The 21,494-nt window shown below is 38.8% G+C and overlaps 1 protein-coding gene across 3 annotated transcripts in view; it reads right to left on the bottom strand.

The window, feature by feature from the left end:
- The window catches only part of SIDT1 (SID1 transmembrane family member 1), a 102,781-nt gene that overhangs the window by 31,077 nt on the left and 50,210 nt on the right, over positions 1-21,494 (bottom strand). For 2 of the 3 annotated variants that reach the window (XM_087439607.1, XM_004436617.3), the window contains exons 4-10: positions 21,262-21,307; positions 18,532-18,633; positions 17,817-17,900; positions 16,400-16,487; positions 15,175-15,246; positions 14,663-14,756; positions 6,608-6,651 (exon numbers count right to left, since the gene is read on the bottom strand). In XM_087439607.1, coding sequence (XP_087295733.1) covers positions 6,608-6,651; positions 14,663-14,756; positions 15,175-15,246; positions 16,400-16,487; positions 17,817-17,900; positions 18,532-18,633; positions 21,262-21,307 — 530 coding nt within the window. The remainder of the gene's footprint in view (positions 1-6,607; positions 6,652-14,662; positions 14,757-15,174; positions 15,247-16,399; positions 16,488-17,816; positions 17,901-18,531; positions 18,634-21,261; positions 21,308-21,494) is intronic. The other variant, XM_087439608.1, reaches the window with a different exon arrangement.

Below are 21,494 nucleotides of genomic sequence, written 5' to 3'. Positions count from 1 at the left end.
TGGCCATAGTTATAGCATACAGCTTTGCTGCTGCTACTATTAACTATACCAAGTACTATTACTATTACCACCACACTAGTACTGCTACTACTACTGATACTTCTATTACTATTACAATTGTGGTGGTTGCTGCTGCTGTTACTACCATTACTACTGGTAATGCTTATTGAAAACTTCCTGTGTGTCAGACACTCTTTTAACCTCCTGACAAGAATTTACTCTTTTAATTTTTCAACAACCTATAATTGGGTACTATTATTATCACCTCTTTAAAGACGACAAACGGGAGGCGCTGAGAGAGGAAGTAACTTTCCCAGACTCAGATAGTGGATGGATAGTGATTCATTGTATTGGTCTCAGTTAATGATTAATTAATTGAAACAAAAATACAGGGATTTTTCCTTCAAAATACAAATAACAAATTAATTTTTTTAAATTAATTTAAAAAAATTCTTAATTAAAAACACAAGGATTTTCGTTCAAAACATGAACAACTGGCAGTAAGTGTGTTACTTTCATGGAGTGCTCGAGAATATCCTTCAAAACACACAGGCGGTTGTGGCTCGTTTGCATCTCCACTAAAATCAACTCCTATTTTGAGGAGGTATCTAAGCACAAGTATCTCTTTCTGTAGGTTGGCTGCTGCTGTTGCCAATGAGTCCTTATTGGGTGGGGCTAGCATCTTCCTTCTGTCTAGCTCATTGCAGGGGGTCTCAGAGAAACCACCGCACTGGCCGCATCCCCAGGTGATGTAGTCTTTACATTTCCCTCAGTATCTTTCACATTTTTCTATTTTCAAGCTTAAGATGTAATTTTTAAAAATATTAAATGTGCAAATAGTAAGTGAAGAATGACATTAAAATCCTAAAACCCGGAAATTTTGGCATTTTGGTGTTGCTGGGGAGCGCTCTGCTATGGGAAGAAGTGTGCGTCGGAAAATGCTTGGGTTCAGTTGCGGCAGGAGGTTGAAATGGTTTGCGGGAGCCAATGTTTTTTGTGTCTGTAATTAAGAGAGAAAAAAACACAAAAACTAAAAGCAAAGCAAGCAAGTAAACAAAAAAAATCACTGTTTTGTTAGGTGACAACTTCATTAAAGAGAAAAAGCCAGCGGTGCGGGTTTGTGCAGACTGGGGCTTATCTCTGATTTCCGTGCTCTGCTCTGGCTCGTAAGTGCGCATGATCCGGCTGTGATGTGGTCGCTAGCTAGCCCTTTTGCTCCGAGGCAACCACAAAACCGGTGGCTGCGATGGACCAGACCATCGAGGTTTTCATGTGCAGCGCAATTGCTAGCACATAAAGATGTTTTAACTCTGTGGACTTTTATGTGCACAATTTAAATATAAGACTGGCCAACATGGGATAACAGTATTCGGTTAATTTGCCTAATCGAAAGCCTTCTTAGAACGCAAAAACTAAAGCATTTTCTGCCAAACTTCAAGTATGATCCATGCTCCTGGAAGGTGAGCCATACTTGTATTTAATTGTGTGGTATTTAGAAAGCAGAAAATTAAAAATAAAAAAAAAAAGAAAAAGAAAAAAAAATAAAAAAAATGAAAAATAAAAACAAACCATAATGGCATCCAATTTTCTCATGTTCACTTCTGTATTTTTTAACCATTGAAATACCACAGAAGTATGAGCTATTAATGAAAGCTAATATATTTTCTAACATCTCCAACTAAAATTTGGATAAAATATATGGAGAGTTCTTGCTGAAAAGTAGAATGTCATTATACTAAACAAAACTGTATAAACTATCAAATTAGAAAAGTTAAAACTCTAAGTAAATACACGGTAATGCACGAAACACAGAAAATACAAGTATTATAATTTTTATCCTATTTTTCAAGAACTATTAAAAAAATACTGCAATATAAAATACATAAGCCATTAACTTTCATTAAAGCATGTTATAAAATGGAGTAAATTTTTAATAAATTTTTTTTCAAATGAGATTTTAGAGGGTCATGCTTTTTGATCTTTTGTGTTATTAAAATTTCAGCAGTACATTTTACAGATATTGGACCATTAATCTGATTGACTGTAATTTTCAATTTTGAAATGATTACCTATAGCTGCTTCAAATGTATGGATTGGTTAAAATAGCCTTTTCCACATCTCTGCTTTATCACAATGTGTGTACCAATACTACACTTTATATTAGTCTTCACTGTTAAGTAAAATAAATTCAGCATATTTTATTTATGTTCTTAAAAAAAAAAAAAAAGAAAGAAAGCAGAATTAAACGCAAAATAGTTTATAGGACAGACCAAGCTGTTCTGGCCGGGAAGAAGCAAACATATACGGTTGTGAATGAGCTCATCTTAATGAGGAAACTTGTTCTGGTGTGTTGTTCTCTGAGCACAAGGCCTTTGCCATCTGTCTACTTTACTAACATAGAATAGGACATGCTTCCATGCTTGCTTTTTATGTTAGATGCTCTGTGTAAGGAGAAAAACTTCATTTCGTTTTGAGCATGTTTGGATCTTTCGTATTTATAGTTGTCCTGCCCCCTTCTGTCTCTGGCCTCAGGAGGCTGGAAGCCTAAGAGGGAGTCAGAAGTGATGTGAACTCGCTGCCATGAAATTTCATTTGTATGCCAATTGGCTACCTATCCCAACCAGTTTCATGTTTTGTTTCAAAAGTTGAGGAGAAAATGAAGAAGACTACTAATCTTTGCAGGGGGATGTAAAAGTAAAATTTCTCTAGAAGAAAAAGCTGGGCAAGAAAAGCCAAGGAAATTGGGAAAAAGAAGAGTGGAGAGTCAGGACTGGAGGCTGAGACCCCTTGCCACCAAGCCTGATGTTGGCCTGTGCTCCGTGACTCCTCCAATCTTAACGCTCCAGTCTCTGCTCTGCGCTAAGAGGCTAATTCAGTAACGGCTCTATGCAGGGAAGGATTTGATTGGCCATTTGGTTCTTAAATCTACATACTTGTCAGGTTTGTCAAGCCCTCTCACTTGAGAAAATAACCTTCCCTTATGCTGCACCCAGGTTCATGGTGACAGCTCATGTGCTCCTGGATGCCCGTGAGGCGTGCTTCATTCATCTCTTTCCAGTTGGTAACTGAATTTCTGTGCAGGCTCTTTAACAATAATGTGAAATGCGGGGGTTCTCCACTGATAGAGCGACTGGAGGAAACATTTTTAGAGCACAGAGCCTTTACTAGTCCCCCTCAGATTCCCGCAGAGGCCCCTGTCTTCAGTACTAAGTGATGAATGGAGACTACAGTGTCCGTCCATTCATATCACAGTAATAAGTCCCTTCACGGCCTGAAGCAGCTCTTCACCAACACTATTTCCACGTCCCCTGGACTTCAGAGTCTTATCTCCTTCTTTATCCTACAAAGTATGAAAGAGATGCCTTTGCTTTTTAGTATAGTAGGAGCCAATGTCAACATTTTTCAAATATAACTTAAAGAACTGCAGGCAAATCAAAGAAAAACAAATGCAGAGGAGCCAACAGATTTTCCAAATGCAGTCTTCCTGTCATTACGTAACTGTTGTAACTAATACAGAGCTGCCACCAATTTGGCAACTTACAGGGACCCTGCTGCATTTCCTCCACCTCAAACACATCTAAGGTGAACCTGAACTTAGGCCAAGTTCCTCAGATGTCTAGCTCCACATTGATTTGGGAAGTTACCATGCCAAGTCTAGTGGGATCCCCTTCCGCTTTCAGACACTGCCCTAGCACTTTCTCTGGGCACCAGCCCCCAGGACATTTCCTGTAGCTCTGAGCTCCACTGAAATTCCTGTAGCCCCACAGCCATACTGATCCTGGCCCTTGGGAGAGAAAGACATTTCTGTATCCTTGCTCCTCTCCCTGAATGTCTCACTCACATTAGCTTTCAGATAAGGTCCCTCACTTGCTTCTGCCTCTTGTTCCAGGCTGGTGTCCCAGTGCTGTGTTTGATATGCTTAGCAGAGCCACTAACTGGTTCTTCCCTAGAGTAGAGCTTGTCTTCTCTGCTCTCGTCTTAAGCATCTAGGTCTTGTCACACTAGTGGTCATGTGCCTTCTTTCCCTGAATCCTCTCTGCATTACAAAGGTTCCTTAGGTCCTCCCTATTTCAAAGCCCTTTGTGGTGAACATTCCTAGTCCCTACTTCCTAACTCAGCTGGGATTTTGTTCAGGTGTCCTCACCTGTGCCTGGCAGCCTATGTATTTAAATCAGTGATTCTCAGTTGGGGGTAGGGGTGGGGGACCGTTTTTGCCCCCAAGAGGACACTTGGCAAGTCTGGAAACATTTCTAGTTGTCATAAGGAGGGAGTGTACTACTGGATTCTTGTAGACAGAGGTGAAGGACGCGGTTAAACATCCTACAACGTACAGGGCAGCTCCCAACGACAATTATCTGGCCTGTAATGTCAATAATGAGTTGAATCTGAGAAACCCTGGTCTTAGAGAAAGATGACCTCACTCTAATTCTATAAGTAGACTTGATCTGCAGGTAAATCTATTCCTTTGCAGATACTAGTTGAACAGTGAGTATATGATCCACTCTAGGCCAATGAAACATGAGAAATTGCTGGGTGCTTCTGAAAAAGTCCTTCCCTTCGGACATTGTCAGGTGAGGGTGTAAACCTGAGCCATCTCACCATGGGCACTGGGAGCAAAGCAGAGGCAAGGGAACTGCAGGGAAAAGGACCAGAGCCATTGGACTCAGTCAGTCTGAAATCCAGCCTTCTGCTCAACTTCCAGGGAGGGGAGCCTCCTTATCATTTAAGTGTGTTTGAGATATATTTTGTTGTTACTTGCAGCCACATGAATCCTAATTGATGCTTCTTTATTCTTTTTTTGGGGGGTGGGGTCACTCATTCATTTCTGCTTGCCATCTGAAGGGTGCCTCTAGTTCTCAACTAATTTTCAGAGCCTTCTTGATCTTAGACAATGATCTGGCTCAAGTCTCAGCTCTGTCCACCTATGCTTCACTGTTCAGGGGACCCTTCTGAACATGGAATTCCTTTAATTATCATTACAATAATAAAATAACTTCACTCATACAATAAAAATAGCAGACCACCCATTCACAGACCACCAATGGGATCCAACCAGTCAGGCTTCCTAAGTTCAACTAGGCCTAAAGTAAGAGCAAAACCTGGAGATCACTGCAGGAAAAGGATGAGATCCAGAGAGAAGACAAACTCATTTAAACATCTGATGAATAAAGGGGAAAGTAGTACTTAGCATTTCAGACACTAGAGCAGGTGTCCTTTCACAGTCTTTTACATTGTCAGTTGAATGTTATTAAAACAAATTGCCTGGCGTGGCTGGAAAAATAGCCATGCTGATGTTAAGGAGACAGAAATCAAAGGAAGGCAGGAGAAGCAGCCTCCAGCAGAAGGAGAAACGTTCTTGCTGGGTGGGGTATGGCGTCAATTTATGTCTTTCTAAGATTCTGTGGGCTCATTTAAGTGTAGAAAACACAGAACTAAACATTTGCTTACATGTAAATTAAAAATCAAGTCTCACTTCATCATTCCTTCTCCAAATGATCACTCTATGCCGAATAGCTTATGAGCACTGAGTTGATTTAGACTTTTCATAAATGAGGACATTTACAAAAGGTACAAACTTCCAGTTGTAAAGTAAATAAGTCCTGAGGATGTAATGTACAGCATGGTGACTACAGTTGATAATATTGTATTGTATATATGGAAGTTGCTAACAGAGTAGATCTTAAAAGTTCTCATCACAATTAAAAAGAATTTGTAACTATATGTGATGATGGATGTTAACTAGACTAAGTGTGGTGCACATTTTGCAATGTAGTCATGCGCCGCATAACCACATTTTGGTCAATGATAGACTGCATCTATGACAGTGGTCCTAAGATTAGTACTGTACAGCCTAGGTGTGTAGTGGGTTACACCATTTAGGTTTGTGTAAGTACACTCTAACGCCTAATGACACATTTCTTAGAACATATCCCATCGTTAAGTGACGCGTGACTGTATATACAAATATCAAATTATTATGTTGTACACCTGAAACTTATACAATGTTATATATCAATTATATCTCAATTTAAAAAAATGAGGACATTTAATTTTATTTTAAATTTTGATAAAAAGATCAGGCAATTGAATTCCTTTGTTCGAATTCTCACAGTGGAGGAAAGGGCACATTACAATGGCTGGGTAATCAATTACTCTGGATTTCCAAAGTATTTCTCAAATATTTCAGTTTTCTAGATTCTTGAACAAAAAAGCCTCTATCTCAATTTGGGAAAAGTAAAAACCTCTGTATTAGAGTTGACACAGCAAATTTTTATTATTGTTCACAAATTAGCTTTGGGATAAGATAGGTATGAACAATTTATGTCCTAGAAAAGATTAAACTTTTTAAAAAGATGAATGGCTGAGAAATGGACGCCCCAAGCACAGGTTCTTAGTGTGAGCTCCATATCTCAGTAATTATCAACTATAAAAATTGGTTCTCACTAGCTCTGCTTTCTGTAGAAAGACTGTAGATTAGACTACTCCATGGGATAGGAATCAAGGGAGAGTCTGGAGATTACAAAAGGCAAAGGGACAAAGAGGTACCTAATGGGATGTTACCACATACTCGACATCATTTTGTATTGAAACCAGGGATTTTTCTTACCATCATTGGAACCAAAGCCTCCACCAATGGATTTTCTCTGAAACCTGCAAACAAGCACATACACACGCTCCTAAGGCAGCGAAAACCTCAGCACTTTACACTTGTTCCCTCTAGACTTTGTTCAAGATTTGTCTGCTAGGATCCTTAAAAATGGGCCTTTGGATGTGGAGAAATTGAAACTCTGATACACTGGTGGGATTGTAAAATGGTGCAGCCACTTTGGAAAACAGTTCAGCAGTTCCTCAAAAAGTTAAACATAGAGTTACCATATGACCAGCAATTCCACTCCTAGGCATATACCTGCATACGTAAATTCATTTTTTTAGTTTCAGATAATTCACATACCATAATATTTACCCTTTAATGTGCACAATTGAATGAGTTTTATTGTGTTCAAAAAGTTGTGAAACCATCACTATTATCTAATTTCAGAACATTTTCAGCATCCCCCAAAGAATCTCAAACCCATTAGCAGTTACTCCCCATTCCTCACTCCTCCTAGCCCCTGACAACCACTAATCTACTTTCTGTCTCTATAAATTTGCCTATTCTGAGCATTTCATGTAAATGGAATCATACTATATGTGGTCTTTTTTGACTGGCTTCTTTCACTTAGCATAATGCTTTCAAGGTTCACCTTTGTGGTAAATGAATCAATACTTCAGTCTTTTTATGGCTGAATAATATTCCACTGTATGGATAGACCATGTTTAATTTATCTGTTTACACTTGATGGACATTTTGGTTGTTTCCACTTTTTGGCTATCATGAATAACATTGCTATGAACATCTGTATACAAATTTTTATGCGGACATATGTATTAAATTTTCTTGAGTATAGACCTAGGAATGGAAGTGCTGGGTATGAGGTAACTATATGTTTAACTGTTTTTTTCAAACTGGTTTCCACAGCAGCTTCATAGCAGGAACTATTTTACATGCCCACTAGCAATGTAGAAGGTTCCAATTTCTTCACATCCGTACCAACTCTTTCTCCATTAAAAATTTTTTTTTATAGCCATCCTAGTGGATATAAAGTACTTTCTCATTGTAGTTTTGATTTGCATTTCCCTGGTGGCTAATGATGTTAAATATCTTTTCATATGCTTGTTGACCATTTGGATATCTTCTTTGGAGAAATGTCTATTCAAACTCTTTACCCATTTTTAAATGGGGTTATTTTTCTTTTTATCATTGATTGTAAGAATTGTTTATATAGTGTGGATACTAGACTCTCATCAGATATATGACTTGCAAACATTTTCTCCAATTTTGTGTATTGTATTCTCACTTCTTGATAATGTTCTTTGAAATACAAAAGTTTTCATTTTGATGAAGTCCAATTTATCTATTTTTTCTTTTGTTACATATGCTTTTGGTGTCATATCTAAGAAACTATTGCCTTAACCCAAGATCACAAAGATTTACACCTATGTTTTCATCTAAGAGTTTTGTATATTTAGCTTTTACATTTAGATCTTTAAGCTATTTTTAGTTAATTTTTGTATATGGTGTGAAGTAGGGGTACAACTTCATTCTTTTTCATGTGGCTACCTAGTTGTCTCAACACTATTTGTTGAGAAGAATATCCTTTCTCCATTGAATTGTCTTGGTACCCTTGTCAAAAATCGATTGATCATAAACGTAAGGATTTATTTCTGAACTCTCAATTCTATTCTGTTGATCTATATGTCTTTCCTCATGTCAGTGCCAGAGTTTTGATTACTGTAACTTTGTAGTAAGTTTTGATATCAGGAAGTGTAAGACCTCCAGCTTTGCTGTTTTTTTTTTTCATGATTGTTTTACCATTCTGAGTCCCTTGCATTTCCGTAAGAATTTTAGGATCAGTTTGTCAATTTCTATAAGAAAGTCAGCTGGGACTTTGATATGGATTGTGTTGAGTCTGTAGATCAATTTGGGGAGTACTGCCATGTATTTTAGTGTCTATTGCTGCTGTAACATTTTATCACAAACTTAGTAGTTTAAAATAATACAAATTTATTATCTTTACAGTTCTGGATGTCAGAATTCCAAAATGAGTCTTATGTGGCTAAAATCAAGGTATGAGTAGGGCTGTATTCCTTCTGGAGGCTCCAGGGGAGTATCCATTTCCTTGCCTTTTCCAGCTTCTAGAGGTGGCCTGGCCTGCATTCCTTGACTCATGGCTCCTTCCTCCATCTTCCAAGTACATCGCTCCAACCTTGGCTTCCATCGTTACATTTCCTCCTTCTGCCTTTGACCCTCTTGCTTCCCTCTTGTAGGGACCCTTGTGATTACATTACACCTACATGGATAATCCAGGATAATCTCCATAATTTTATCACATCTTCAAAATCTCTTTTGCCATGTAAAGTAATATAGTCACTGTTTCTTGATATTAGGACGTGGACCTCTTTTTGGGGCCATTATTCTGTCTACAACACCATCTTAACAATATTAAGTCTTTTAATCCATGACCACAGAATATCTTTCCATTTATTTAGGTCCTCTTTAATTTCTTTCAAGGATGTTTTGTAATTTTCAATGTGTAAGCCTTATATTTAATTTGTTAAATTTATTCTTAAGTATTTTATTATTTTTGATGTTATTATAAATGGAATTGTCTTCTTAATTTCATGTCTGGATTGTTCATTGCTAGCATATAGAAATACAACTGATTTTTGTATATTGGTCTTGTATCCTGTAACCTAGGTGAACTCAGGATTTCCTTTTGGAGGTGATGACAATTAGATAGTGGTGATGGTTGTGCAACTGTGAATATACTAAAAACTACTGAATTATATACTTTAAAAGTGTGAATTTTATGGTCTGTGAATTATATCTCAATAAAGCTATTATTTAAAAAACAAGATATACTATTTGGAAATGTCTATCAAAAATTACAATGTGAATTACTTTCTTCCCCCCAAATGAGCTTCCCTTTTGGGTGTGAGGCTGGCGGAGTGGGGAAGCGAGAGGAAAGTTGGGTCCAGATGTGCTTGTTCTTTGGTGCATGCTCTCACTTACTTCCAGATGGGGACTCTAGAAGTTGCACACTCCTGATCCCAGTATGTTTGGTGGAGGAACTTCTCTTCATACCTCTTTTTTTTTTTTTTAATTATTTATTTATTTATTTTTTTCCCCCAAAGCCCCAGTAGATAGTTGTATGTCACAGTTGCACAGCCTTCTAGTTGCTGTATGTGGGACGCAGCCTCAGCATGGCCAGAGACGCGGTGCGTCGGTGCACGCCCGGGATCCGAACCCGGGCCGCCAGCAGCGGAGCGTGTGCACTTAACCTCTAAGCCATGGGGCCGGCCCCTCTTCATACCTCTTTTGTTCCTAGATACACAAACTCATCCCTGCCTCAGGACTTATGCTCTTGTTCTCTGCCTGGGCCACTCTCTCCCCAGATCCTCACACGGCGGCTCCTTCTTGCCATTTAGGTCTTGGTTCTGAGAGGTCTTCCCTGCTGAACAAATAAAATCTAAAGTAGCTTCTCCAATCCAATCATTCTCTATCACACTGCTGTGTTTATTCTCCTCCTGTCACTAGCTGAAATTGTTTTCTTTATTAATTGCTTGCTTACTTATATGTTTCTTCTCTGCACAGTGTAAGCTGTATTAGAGCAGGGATCCAGACTGTCTTGTTCACCACTGTCTCCCTAACCAGTAGGACAGGGCCTGCTGCATAGGAAATGATAACTAAATATTTGTCAATTGAACAAGGTATATCATTAAAGAAGCAGTTAGAATTTGGCCTGACTGTTCTAGCTGGCAAATGAGGCTCTAGTGAAGTCCTTTTTATAAACAATTTTAGTGATATTAACTGGAAAGCAATTATATGGACTCATAAAAGATGATGTGTTTGGATTGTGTGTTTGATTAGCAGGCTTTACTCACATTTGCCCTAGGTTTTGGAGCTGATAAAATTCTTCATTAGAGGAGTTAAATGATTTACAAAGCTCGGTGAGGCAGGCAGTATCCAGTGAACAAAGGAAAAACAGTGAATGAGCACTATGCCAGATTGATTGCAAAATGGTTACACCTCGTCTTGTATCCAGCTCCTTTAATCAAAAGGTGGAGTCTGTGCCTTGAATCTGGACTGGCTTCGTGACTTGTTTTGGCCAATAGAATGAGGGGTAAGTGATATTGTGCCACTTCTGAACGTCTTAAGACTTAAGGAGACCTCGCACTCTTCTTCTGTCTCTCTTAGAGATACAATAAACCAAGACTAGCCTGCTGGAGCATGAGAGAGCAAGTGCAGCTGAGGCCAGTCTAGAAGAGCCAGCTCTTGGTTGACCTGCCAGCTGATTGCATTCTGTGACCACACTCAGCTGAGATCTCTGAGCCCAGTCCAGATTAGCAGAATCATCCAGCTGATCCATAGATCTGTGAGCAAACTTAAATATTTATTGCCGTATGCCATTGGAGTTTTTATGGTCAATTTTTATGCAGCAGTATTGTGGTAATAGGTAACTAATACAAGTTTGAACTCGGTGCCTAGCAGTGTTGTTGAGAGGAAGGAATAAGAGAACATGCGGGCAGTGATTGGTCCAGGGCCTGTGCGTTCATTGTGGGGGTTCCCTAAATACTTGTTGAATGGATTGGAGCTGGGCATGGGAGGGGATGATGTTTAGGTTCAAGCCAATACAGCACAAAGACACGTTGGATTCTTAGCTTGCTGGGGGCAGGGGCCATGTCTCTATCGATGCTTCATCCTGATCTCAAAGCATGTACTGCAAGCCCCACATGTATTAATATTAGGTGCAGGGGACTCATCAAGCAAAATGGCATTATTCTCCAGGTCTGGCTTCATTTGGTTTTGGAGAAAACTTTGTTATTTCTGCTTGTTCAATGAAGGAAGAGTTCTGTTGGCATTTTTCCTCAGTCTATTCCCCTATTTAGAATGCCAAATAGTTCTTATGTCTCCAGGTTCCTATTTTCAGTTTGTCTATATTTGGACGGAATCTGTGCTTGTGCTATTGACTGGAGCAAAATAATCTGGCGGTGAGTGATTTCAACAGACCTTATACCACAACTTTTAAAAACTGCTCGCTTCAGTAGGCTGAATAACAACTTTAGAGAGATTGATATCCAGCTTTAATTCGATTTTTCGTCTGTCTGTCTGTTGATTATGCATGCTAGCTAATTAGAGAGGTAAAATCCTATTTTCTAAAATCTAAAGCATCAGGAGTAGAGATAGTCTTCCTAAGAGAGGCAGAAGAGATGAACTTTTTCCATGATGGTGGAATTCATCCAAGTCAAAATTGGGAGCTTTCTGGACCCTTTTTCAAGCAAATCCCTGTTGGGGTGCCGGGCTTTTGGACTGGCATCCCTGATCAGGACAGCCTTCCCTCACATGCCTTGACCACTCCAGACTCATCTTGACCAGCCTGCTTAACAGCTAAGGCTCTGGAGCCAGGCTGCCTGGGTTCAAATCCCAGCTCCTTTATTTACTGGCTGTGAATTCTCGGTCAAATTGCTTACTCTCTCTATGCCTCAATTCCCCTAACCGTCAAATGGTGATGATACCAGTACCCACGGTTGTGGGGCATTAGCTGAGACAATCTGCTTAGAAGGCTCAGCACAGAGCCTGGCGCAGAGCAGATACTTTTATACGTGAATATGATCTGATAAACTAATTGAACCGATAATCAGTTAATGCATATACTTTCCAGGTATAATATTTGCCTATAGACTCGGGTTTTTATTTTTAACTTTTTATTTGAAAATATAGTAGTCCCCCCTTATCTGCGGGGGATGCATTCCAAGACCCCCATTGGATGCCTGAAACCACGGATCATACTGAACCCTATATATACTATGTAATTTCCTATAGGTACATATCTATGATAAAGTTGAAATAAATTAGGCACAGTAAGAGATTAACAACAATAAATAATAGTAAATAGAACAATTATAACAATATACGGTAATAAAAGTTATGTGAATGTGGTTTCTTTCTCTCTCTCTCAAAATATCTTACTGTACTGTATTTTTGGACCATGGTTGACTGCGGGTAACTGAAACCATGGAAAGTGAAACCACAGATAAGGGGGGACTACGGTAACTTCAAATTTACAGAGAAGTTGTAAGAATAAGAATAGAAAATAGAACACCTATATACTCTTTACCTGGATTCACTTATTGTTAGCAATATTACCCCATTTGCTTTATCATTCTCTATCTGTCTATATGTGTGTGTATATATAAAAATTTCTTTCTGAATCATTTGAAAGCAAGTTGCGTATGTCATGTACTTTCATGCCTAAATATTTCCAAATAATAAAGGTGTTCTCTTACATAGCCACAGTATAGCTGTCAAATTCAGCAAACTTAACATCAATGTGATACTCTTAGCTAATCTACTACTTGTATTACAATTTTGCAACTGACCCAATAATATCCTTTATAGCATATTTTTCTTCTGGTAAAAGATCTAGTCTGAGATCAGGTATTGTCTTTAGTTGTCATATCTCTTTAGTCTCCTTCAATGTGGAACATTTCCACAGCCTTTGTCTTTTTCCACATTTTAATAGAATGTCATTTTGAGGTGTCTAATTTTTTCTTATGATTTTATTAAAAATATGACTTTCTGGCTGGAATACTGCATACATGATGTGGTGTCCTTCTCAGAGTGTCACATCTGGAGGCACACAATGTCCATCTCCCCCTCCATCATATTAATTTTGATCACCCAGTCAATCTTGTCTGATTTCTCCACTGTATAGTTGCTATTTTTTCCCTGACAACTATTTAGCAATTTGTGGGGATACACTTTCATCCATGCAAATATCTTGATCTTCATCAGATTTTCCTCCTAGTTTTAGTGTCCGTTGATGATTGTTAACCTGATCTATGCGTAGTGATGCTTTTCCATTCCAGCATTCCCTCTATATTGACAGTCAGCTTTTGGCGTTCTGCTGTAGGCTAGCGTCCTCACTTCTGCCATCAGTATTTGCTAAGGGCTCCTTTCTCGAATGTGTACCTCTTTTAGTAACTTTGCTGAATTCACTGGATGTATATCTGGAGGTATTTAGGTCCATCCTTCCTTCCTTCCTTCGTTCCTTCCTTTATTGATATGGATTTATGAATTTCTATTTTTCTCAATGGTTTAGAATTCGTTATTCTCCTTGATTACTCTGGTCCTCAGATTGTCCCAGATATGGCCAGTGGTAGTCCTGAGGTCTTTGAAGTCAGTTTCTCAACCGTAAAGCTTCATAAAGGTCACAGAAGGGGGTTATTTTTTGTCCGAGATAGTCCTGTATCTCTGACATACTTGGATTCCTGGTGTAGCCCTGAAGTTTTTCTACAGATGAGGTTAATCTTGCGCAACAGTCTGAAAACTTCATGCTGGTTTGTTTTCTTTACATGTTCCTTACAGACTGTAAACCTCTTGCCTTTTGTAGTTGTTTCACAGAGACCACAGCAAAGTACGGCATTCTCAAGGTTCCTGCCTGCTAGAAAGACCGGACCTCTTTTTATTAGGGGCTCCAAACTCTTGGGAAGGGAAATTTCCTTGGTCAAATTACAGCATGATTATTTCTGTTTTTTCTCTGAAGGGACATTTTACTGGAAAATTGATGCTGCAACAGTAAGAAAGCACCTGGTCTATTACCCCTGCTGTTTATTACACCTCAAGATTTATTTTAGGCATTAATTTTACTTTTTGATGGAATGTTTAAAGCTGTTTCTAACTCTCCATGTGAGGAAGAACTCTTCATTTCCTACATTCCATAGGATTCTTTGTGAGTATTTTCTGGTCTAAAATATACCTCAGCTGTCTTTCTGCTGAGGTTTAATTAACCATGAAAATAAATAACCCTCTACCAGCACTTACTCTGTGCAGGACATTGATGTAAACATTGCAGTTATATTATTCTATGAAGTAAATTATTATCTCATTTTGCAGATGGGGAAGCTGGAGCACAGAGAAGTTAAGTAACTTTCCCAAGGTCACACAGTTAGTGGCTGAGGTAGATTTGAGTCCAGTCAATACGGCTCTAAGGCCTAATGCTCTGATCGCTAAGCAGAGACAGGCAAAGAGGATGAACATTTCTTGCAACTCTTGACCCACCTGATATAATGAACGCACGCAACAAGCAGGCATCCCACGTAGAAGGACAAGAAGGTGAAGAAAGTGAGAAGACTGAATTTCACATACATGGATTCTGAGGGAAGAGAAACAACTTTGGTTAGGATGTGCTCAGGAGAAAAGAGGACTATGTTGGGACAAGACAGCTTCAAGGGCCCATCTCCATCACACCCATTCTTAAGTCCTCTAAGATATTTCCACTCAAAGCAGCAAAGATATGGGAGGTCAGCCAGACAGTATCCACAAATGGCTGCCTTTCACAGTGAGGACTTCCCAGCGGAAGCTGGGAAGGACCTCCTGTATACAACTTCATAATTGAGTTCCCTGTCTTTCTGGAAGGGATTTAACGAAATGCTTTGATTCTCTCTTCTATCTCTAAGGTCAACATTAGTTTTCTTATGATGTTTCTCTGGAAGGATGACATTAGCATTGAGTTATATGATCAACTTCCTGACATAGGAATCTCTCCACCAAATCTGAGAGCTAATACTCACTTTTAATGGAAGGAACAATGGTCACTTGAAGGTTCTTTGTTCGTTGTAGATTCCAGGTCTGGTTCTCCTTTTCTGATAAAAAAGAACAAGGCACAATGGATCAGATACTTGGTTCTTGGCCGCTCATCTGAACATTTGTTCGAAAACTGTCCAGAATTAACTCTGGTTGCTGAATTTTCTTTTAGCAAAAACTAGAGGAAACCCTGACCCCCAAACCTTCAAACCATCTAATACCCCTTTTGGTTAAACTTTCAATCTGGCCTTTGCTTGGGTGCTTTTTGGTAGCACTAGCTGACACCAATGAGACTGCAGCCTCCCTTAAATGAAGAAGGCTTGACCCTTCCTCTGATATCCACATGGCTCAACAAGTCACAGACACTGGAAGAAAACAGCTGCAAAAATAGAAAGCTACCTCGTCTTTTGGTTTGCATTTTTCTAGCCAGTGAGAGTTTGTTTCTTCTTGTATAGTCATCAAAGGACTCGTAGTTTACCAAAGAACACCTGACATTACATAGCAAAACTGGAGCTATGTAATTAAGAGGTTAAAGAACACACAAGCAGAAATTTTACCTAAATACCAAGGGAACCATGTTACACTTCTTGATTCCCTTCTCTGTTGATCACATATGGCTCATCAGCTGCTGGGTATTCCCAAGGTAGTTACTGGGTAGTTACCCACAACCATTTGTATTATGCCTAGGAGTTCACACAACCCCTATCATTGGGATAAGTTGTCCCACTTTGCTTTCTTACGATCTTGCAACATATAATTTTGGGAACTGGAATTGAGAACTCTGAATTTTCCTTGTACATCCTTGTGGAAACGATGACCAACTGATAAGTATAAGTGGCTTCATTATTGCTGGCTACCAAACTGATCTTAGAATATGATCTGCTGTGTAAAATAATTACCTCATAGTAGCAAATATTTGTTGAGTAAAAGGCCAACAGAGTAAATATACCCCACATGGTCTGAGGGAGCATAAGACTTTGAAAAGATGCAATGCACTAAATGACATTTTGTAGTACCAATATCTTTAGATCTATCATTTTCTTCCCCTTATTTTGTTCTCAAGTATCTCTCAGACTGCCTTGCAAGTCACTGCTAATGACCCTCCCTTAGTGGGTACTGGAGATGTTCATAAGGGGCCAATGTGACCTTTTGGCTTCCTTTCCATTCCAGTAGGTCTTTCTCAGTATCCAAGTATTCCTCACTATCTCTTACCCTGGATGAAGAAAGATCCTCCACAGGCATAATCTTCAGGCTTTATCACAAATACCACGAAGAACTGCTCACCTGGAAAATCCTTCTTCTGCATAAGACATAACAATCTTATGATAAGCAGGCAAGAAAGATAGAAAAAAGGGAGAAAGTCCGTGGCAGTGGGGGTGGGGCCAGAAAGAAACAGGAAAGAGAAGAAAAGTAAATTTCACTCCTGCCCCTTAATTTCTTAGAGAGGACTTTCACATATCCGTGATCTACTCCAGATTATCCACAATAAAATAACTGTTACATAGAAGAAATTAAAGTAAATAGGTACACTATTCTAATTTTAATGTATCTTGTGCCCATTTGAGTGCTTAGGACTGTAATAGGCCCCATGTAAAGAATATGTCAACAGCCTATGTTTAGTAATTAATACTTGTATATTAAGTTTTTTTAATTAATAAACTTTATTTTTAGAGCAGTTTTAAGTTTACTATATTAAGTTTTTATTATTCGAAAATCTAATGATAAATGACTTTCCTAACAGTCACACAGTCAGCAGTTAAATAACTAATTTAGGTTAAGGAGGCAAAGACTCAAGTCAGGAGACCTGAGTTACAGGCCTGACTTTGACCTTCTCTGTGTGTGCTTCTGTGTGTCCAGTTTCCTTACCCAAGAAGGAATAAGAGCAGATCTTTGGGATATCAAATCTGAGGCACTAGAAGATTAAAGCCTGACTGATAGAGGGTTTTAGATTTGACACCTACATTATAATGAACCTTTCCTCCTTCTTTGCTTGTTATCCAATAACAGTATCACCTTACCCTAAGAACAGATCGAGTTGTAGGTACCTCAAGTAAGTACCACCCCAAAGGCGGGGACAGAATCTCTTTGAACATTTACTGACATGATATGTGTACATTTTTGCTATAAAATTACCATTGAAATAATAATTTAATTACAAATGCCAAAAGGGCAAACTGCTGCCCCAGTGTGGTCCATATTCCTCTGAACCTATCCATTCTGTCCAGAGTTGAAGGCCTTTTTTTGGTTACTGTTACTGGTACAAATTATTAGAATATGTTTAATAGCTATAAATGGATCGGATAAAGTTTACCCTAAATTGGCATCCCCCAATGAGTAGATTGGAATCTTACCTTACCTCTCTAAGCAATCTGTCAGATCCATGTCCCACTGCATCATGGGTTCCCAAGATTCCCCAAGGGGAATGGGGCACCTGGTAGAGTAGCATTGTCCACCATTGCCCAGGCTTTGGTTTCAAGAGTAGCTATCTTTGTTTTAAAACCAATCAGAAAGGCAAAAGATTCAAGGCACACAGTGAATGACAATCCCTTTTGGATGCTGTTCTAGTGGTACCCTGACTGTAAACTGTGCATTGACATTGACAGCAGTGACCACAGAAGCGACGTCTCACCTGTAGGGTGATGGCAGCTTTCTTGGTCATGGACTGATAGACACCATTAAATTCCACATTGTCGTCAAGATCATACACTGGGCACTGTAACGTGCATGAGGGATAAAAAAGAGGGCATCACTGATGTCACACTACACATACCACACACACCACCTGGGTCACAGAGCAGGGGGTCTTTACTAAGCCAGAAGCCATGAAAAGTTTTGCCCAGAGCAGTCACCAAACAGTCCTCCTAAAACTTGGTGCCTTGTCTTCTAAAGTTGCTTTGATATAAAGGTCACTTTATAGCAAAGAGGACTGAAAAGATTGTCTTCAAGTATGTAACACCTTTCCCATTTTTTATTAGCACCTTATGAAACAGAAAGGGCCTAATGTTACAATAAAAATTTAAAGACATAAAACAAACAGTAGGTTTCTATTTATGTTGTGCAGCCCACAACTTGGTCTTCCTTGTTCTTTGTCATGATCCTCCCTCCCTCCCACCTCTTCTTCCTTTGCTTATTTTGGTGAAGAGTCAACTATTCTTTATCTTCCCAAATCAATGTCTCCAAATATAGACTGCCCATTTGTGTGCATGAGACATTGTTTTTATTATTTAGCAGTTTTGCAGGAGACACGTAGTACGAGGATGACGTGGTCCCCACCCTTCTCTTTGATTTCTCCTGGGACGATATAACGGTCCATATTGGAAGGATGACAAGTTATTAAGACTCACCATGATATTCTGGACTGAGACAACAGAACATGGATAAGCCATTTCAGACCAGACTTTAATGATAACTGAGTCCACATCTTCAGGAAATTTGTATAGAAAATACTGAGAATAAGAAAAAGAAAGACATGATTCATTAATATTAAGAAATATTTAGAGTTACAAAGTCAAACTATTTTCACATGAATAGGATTGTTTCCTCTAATATTAGGCACACAGTTCAGATGTAAAACTCCATTAATTCAGTCAGCCATTCATCTCATGCGTATTGAGCAACTGCTCTGTGCTGGGCTCTTTGCCAGATCCTAGGAATAGAGCAGTGAACAAGACCAAGTGGCCATTTCATGCAATGTTGCCATTTCATTTTCTATGGTATTTCTTTCTCAACTAAACTTTGCCACACTGCATTCCAGTTTCTATTTAAGAATATCCCTCCAATCCTTTGAATTAGGGATATGAGGGATGTAACATGAGACAAGATTTATTTCTGTGCCGTCACTTTGAAATATGAATCCATCTTAAAAAACAGATAAGCTTGCTCTTCAAGAATCTTAACCATCATCCCATAGGCAAGAATTAGCACTAGACCCACCTTTCCTGGGGATGTTTTGCTAAAGAATCTATTTTCCGGATGGAATATAGTGAGACGACATTTAGATTCGAACACCAAGCCCTACATCTGGCCCCCTGAAATATGTGCACAATTTTGGGCAAGCCAAGATATCTTTAAAAGTATATCTCAAATATCATCAGAATCAGGAAACATTTATAATAGAAAGAGGTTACACTATTTACCTGCTTAGATTATGAATCCACCGGAAAAATTTATTAACTCTAAGTTAAGCATGTTGCTAATAATGAAGAAAGGGGACTTTTGCCCAATAATTATAAATACGGTAGCTGGTTGAGAAGCCTGACATGAAATATGTGATTAAGATTTTGAGGAAACCAACAAAAACAAGCCCCAATATCCTAGGACTCTAATAAATCTATTACATTAAGGGAGAGGCAAAACACGTTAAAACTTAATTTTGCATTCCAACATCCTCTTAACTAACCTTATTCTGAGAACCAGAGCAATAAAAATAGAATGGTTTTCAATAATCCAAAGTCTTCTGATGGAGAAAAAAATAACCTCGAGATTAAGGAGTGTCATTAATGCTTCTGTTTGGAAGTCTGTTCACGCCTTGTAACAGATGGTAGCAATCTCAAGAAGCCACTTTATTTTGCATTTTCATTTTGGAGTTTGATTCAAATACGTATAATATACGGCTCTTTCAAAGGTGAAGACTCTGGAATTCCCAAGAGATGTTCTTGCTTTTTAAGGGAACCCAACTTTGTAACTCAAGAGCATTGCTATGATTACTGTTAGCAGTAATGAGCATCATATACATTCCTATATATTACAGGAGCTGGTTTTGTGCAAGCAGCAGACATCTACTGAAGCCTTACCTATATGCCAAAATTTTATCAACCTTCTGTATCTCTAAATTACCATAAACTCCAAATAAAATGTTTTTGACCCTTGCCTTGATAAACTACTCTTTTGAGAAAGTAGCAAATGACAAGTACCCAGAGGAATGGCTGGAATTTAGGCCAAAAATCGCCATCTTGAGTCCTGATGACCTGCCCAGTTTCTGTAACCTGCTTCTGTCTACAAGAATAGAGGCAGACAGTGATGATGAAGGTTGTCTGAGAATGTGCAATAGTTTGGGTGAGTTTATAGAAATAGAAAATCTTTCCTATAGTTGAAGAGGATATAAAATTTAGGCCAAAATGGGAACAGTTAATAGTAAAGTAAAATCTTTGTAGATATCAAAGAATTTCGATTTTATTAGTTTGTTCTATGTATATTTTACTCTAGTTTGGGGTTTATAGGCAAACTACTTAGGCTTTAATATTTACATACCTTTTTAAAAGAAAAGGAAGCCATAATATATAATCATCACTGATTTTCAATCTACAAACTGGAAGTGCATTATGACATTCAGTATGTCATATTTAGGATAGCTCTGCACAGGACTATGAGGCTGTATTCTTTCTGTAGTTGGAGTGCAAGTTTTTTCCTCCCTTTCTAGATATCTCCCATTGCACCTAGCAACCAGTGCTTTCAAATATTTCATGAATTAAGTGGCCAATAAATGTTGAGGGCAATGGGTTGTGGGCCTGTAGTCCTCTTCCATCACTGGGTGGCAGTATCTATGCACTGTGGCTTTCACTGAAGGGACGTTTAACTCTTAAAAGGTGTGCAGGAGTTCACTCATAGAGGTTTGGGGAGCTGATGGTGCACATCTCTTCCCAAATCTGCATTCAATGACATCATTTTGGCAGCTTGAAATTGGCCATGGCTGAGGTATTTACACCGCAGAAATGGGCAAACACTACAAATCAGGGCTTTTCCTCTGAGAACCAGTTGTTAAATACTCGCTAGCACACAAGTGGTTGGTAATAGATTTACAACAGTATCTAAATAATATGTTAATACCATATGTTAATATGTTTTAGTATATCCAAAGCAAAAATGAAGTAGCCATTTATGACCAAAGCTGTATTACAGCCCTGCAGAAGATTTACAGTAACTATCAGGACATTAAATAAATCTGTTTAAACCTGCTGTTGCATATCTCCAGTTGTGAAAGATCAACCCCACATGCTGACTCTACTTGTTACCATGGTTTCTTTGGGTACCACCAACAGGTAGAATTGTGATAACCTTGGAACCCTTCACTTTACCTGAGGTTGAGAGGGGCTGGCACTGAAGTGAAAGGCAACATTTGTCCTGAGAAATGTGAGTGGGAGAGGGCAAAGGAGGAAAAGTGAGAGAAAAACATAAGTTAGCAAGCAAAAAATATTTATTTAAAAGACAGCCATCTTAAACTAGATGCAAGGAGTGCCCTTCCCTTTGTGAAGGGAGTTCTGGTCCCATCAAACTGACAGAGTAAACTGCACAGAAACTCGGTGGTTTC

Source organism: Ceratotherium simum, chromosome 15 (genome assembly GCF_057802395.1).
Source record: "Ceratotherium simum simum isolate JZ-2026a chromosome 15, ASM5780239v1, whole genome shotgun sequence".
In the NCBI taxonomy this organism is placed as follows: domain Eukaryota; kingdom Metazoa; phylum Chordata; class Mammalia; order Perissodactyla; family Rhinocerotidae; genus Ceratotherium; species Ceratotherium simum.
Note: the sequence above shows the minus strand (reverse complement) of the source record. Positions and strands in the feature narration are given on the sequence as shown.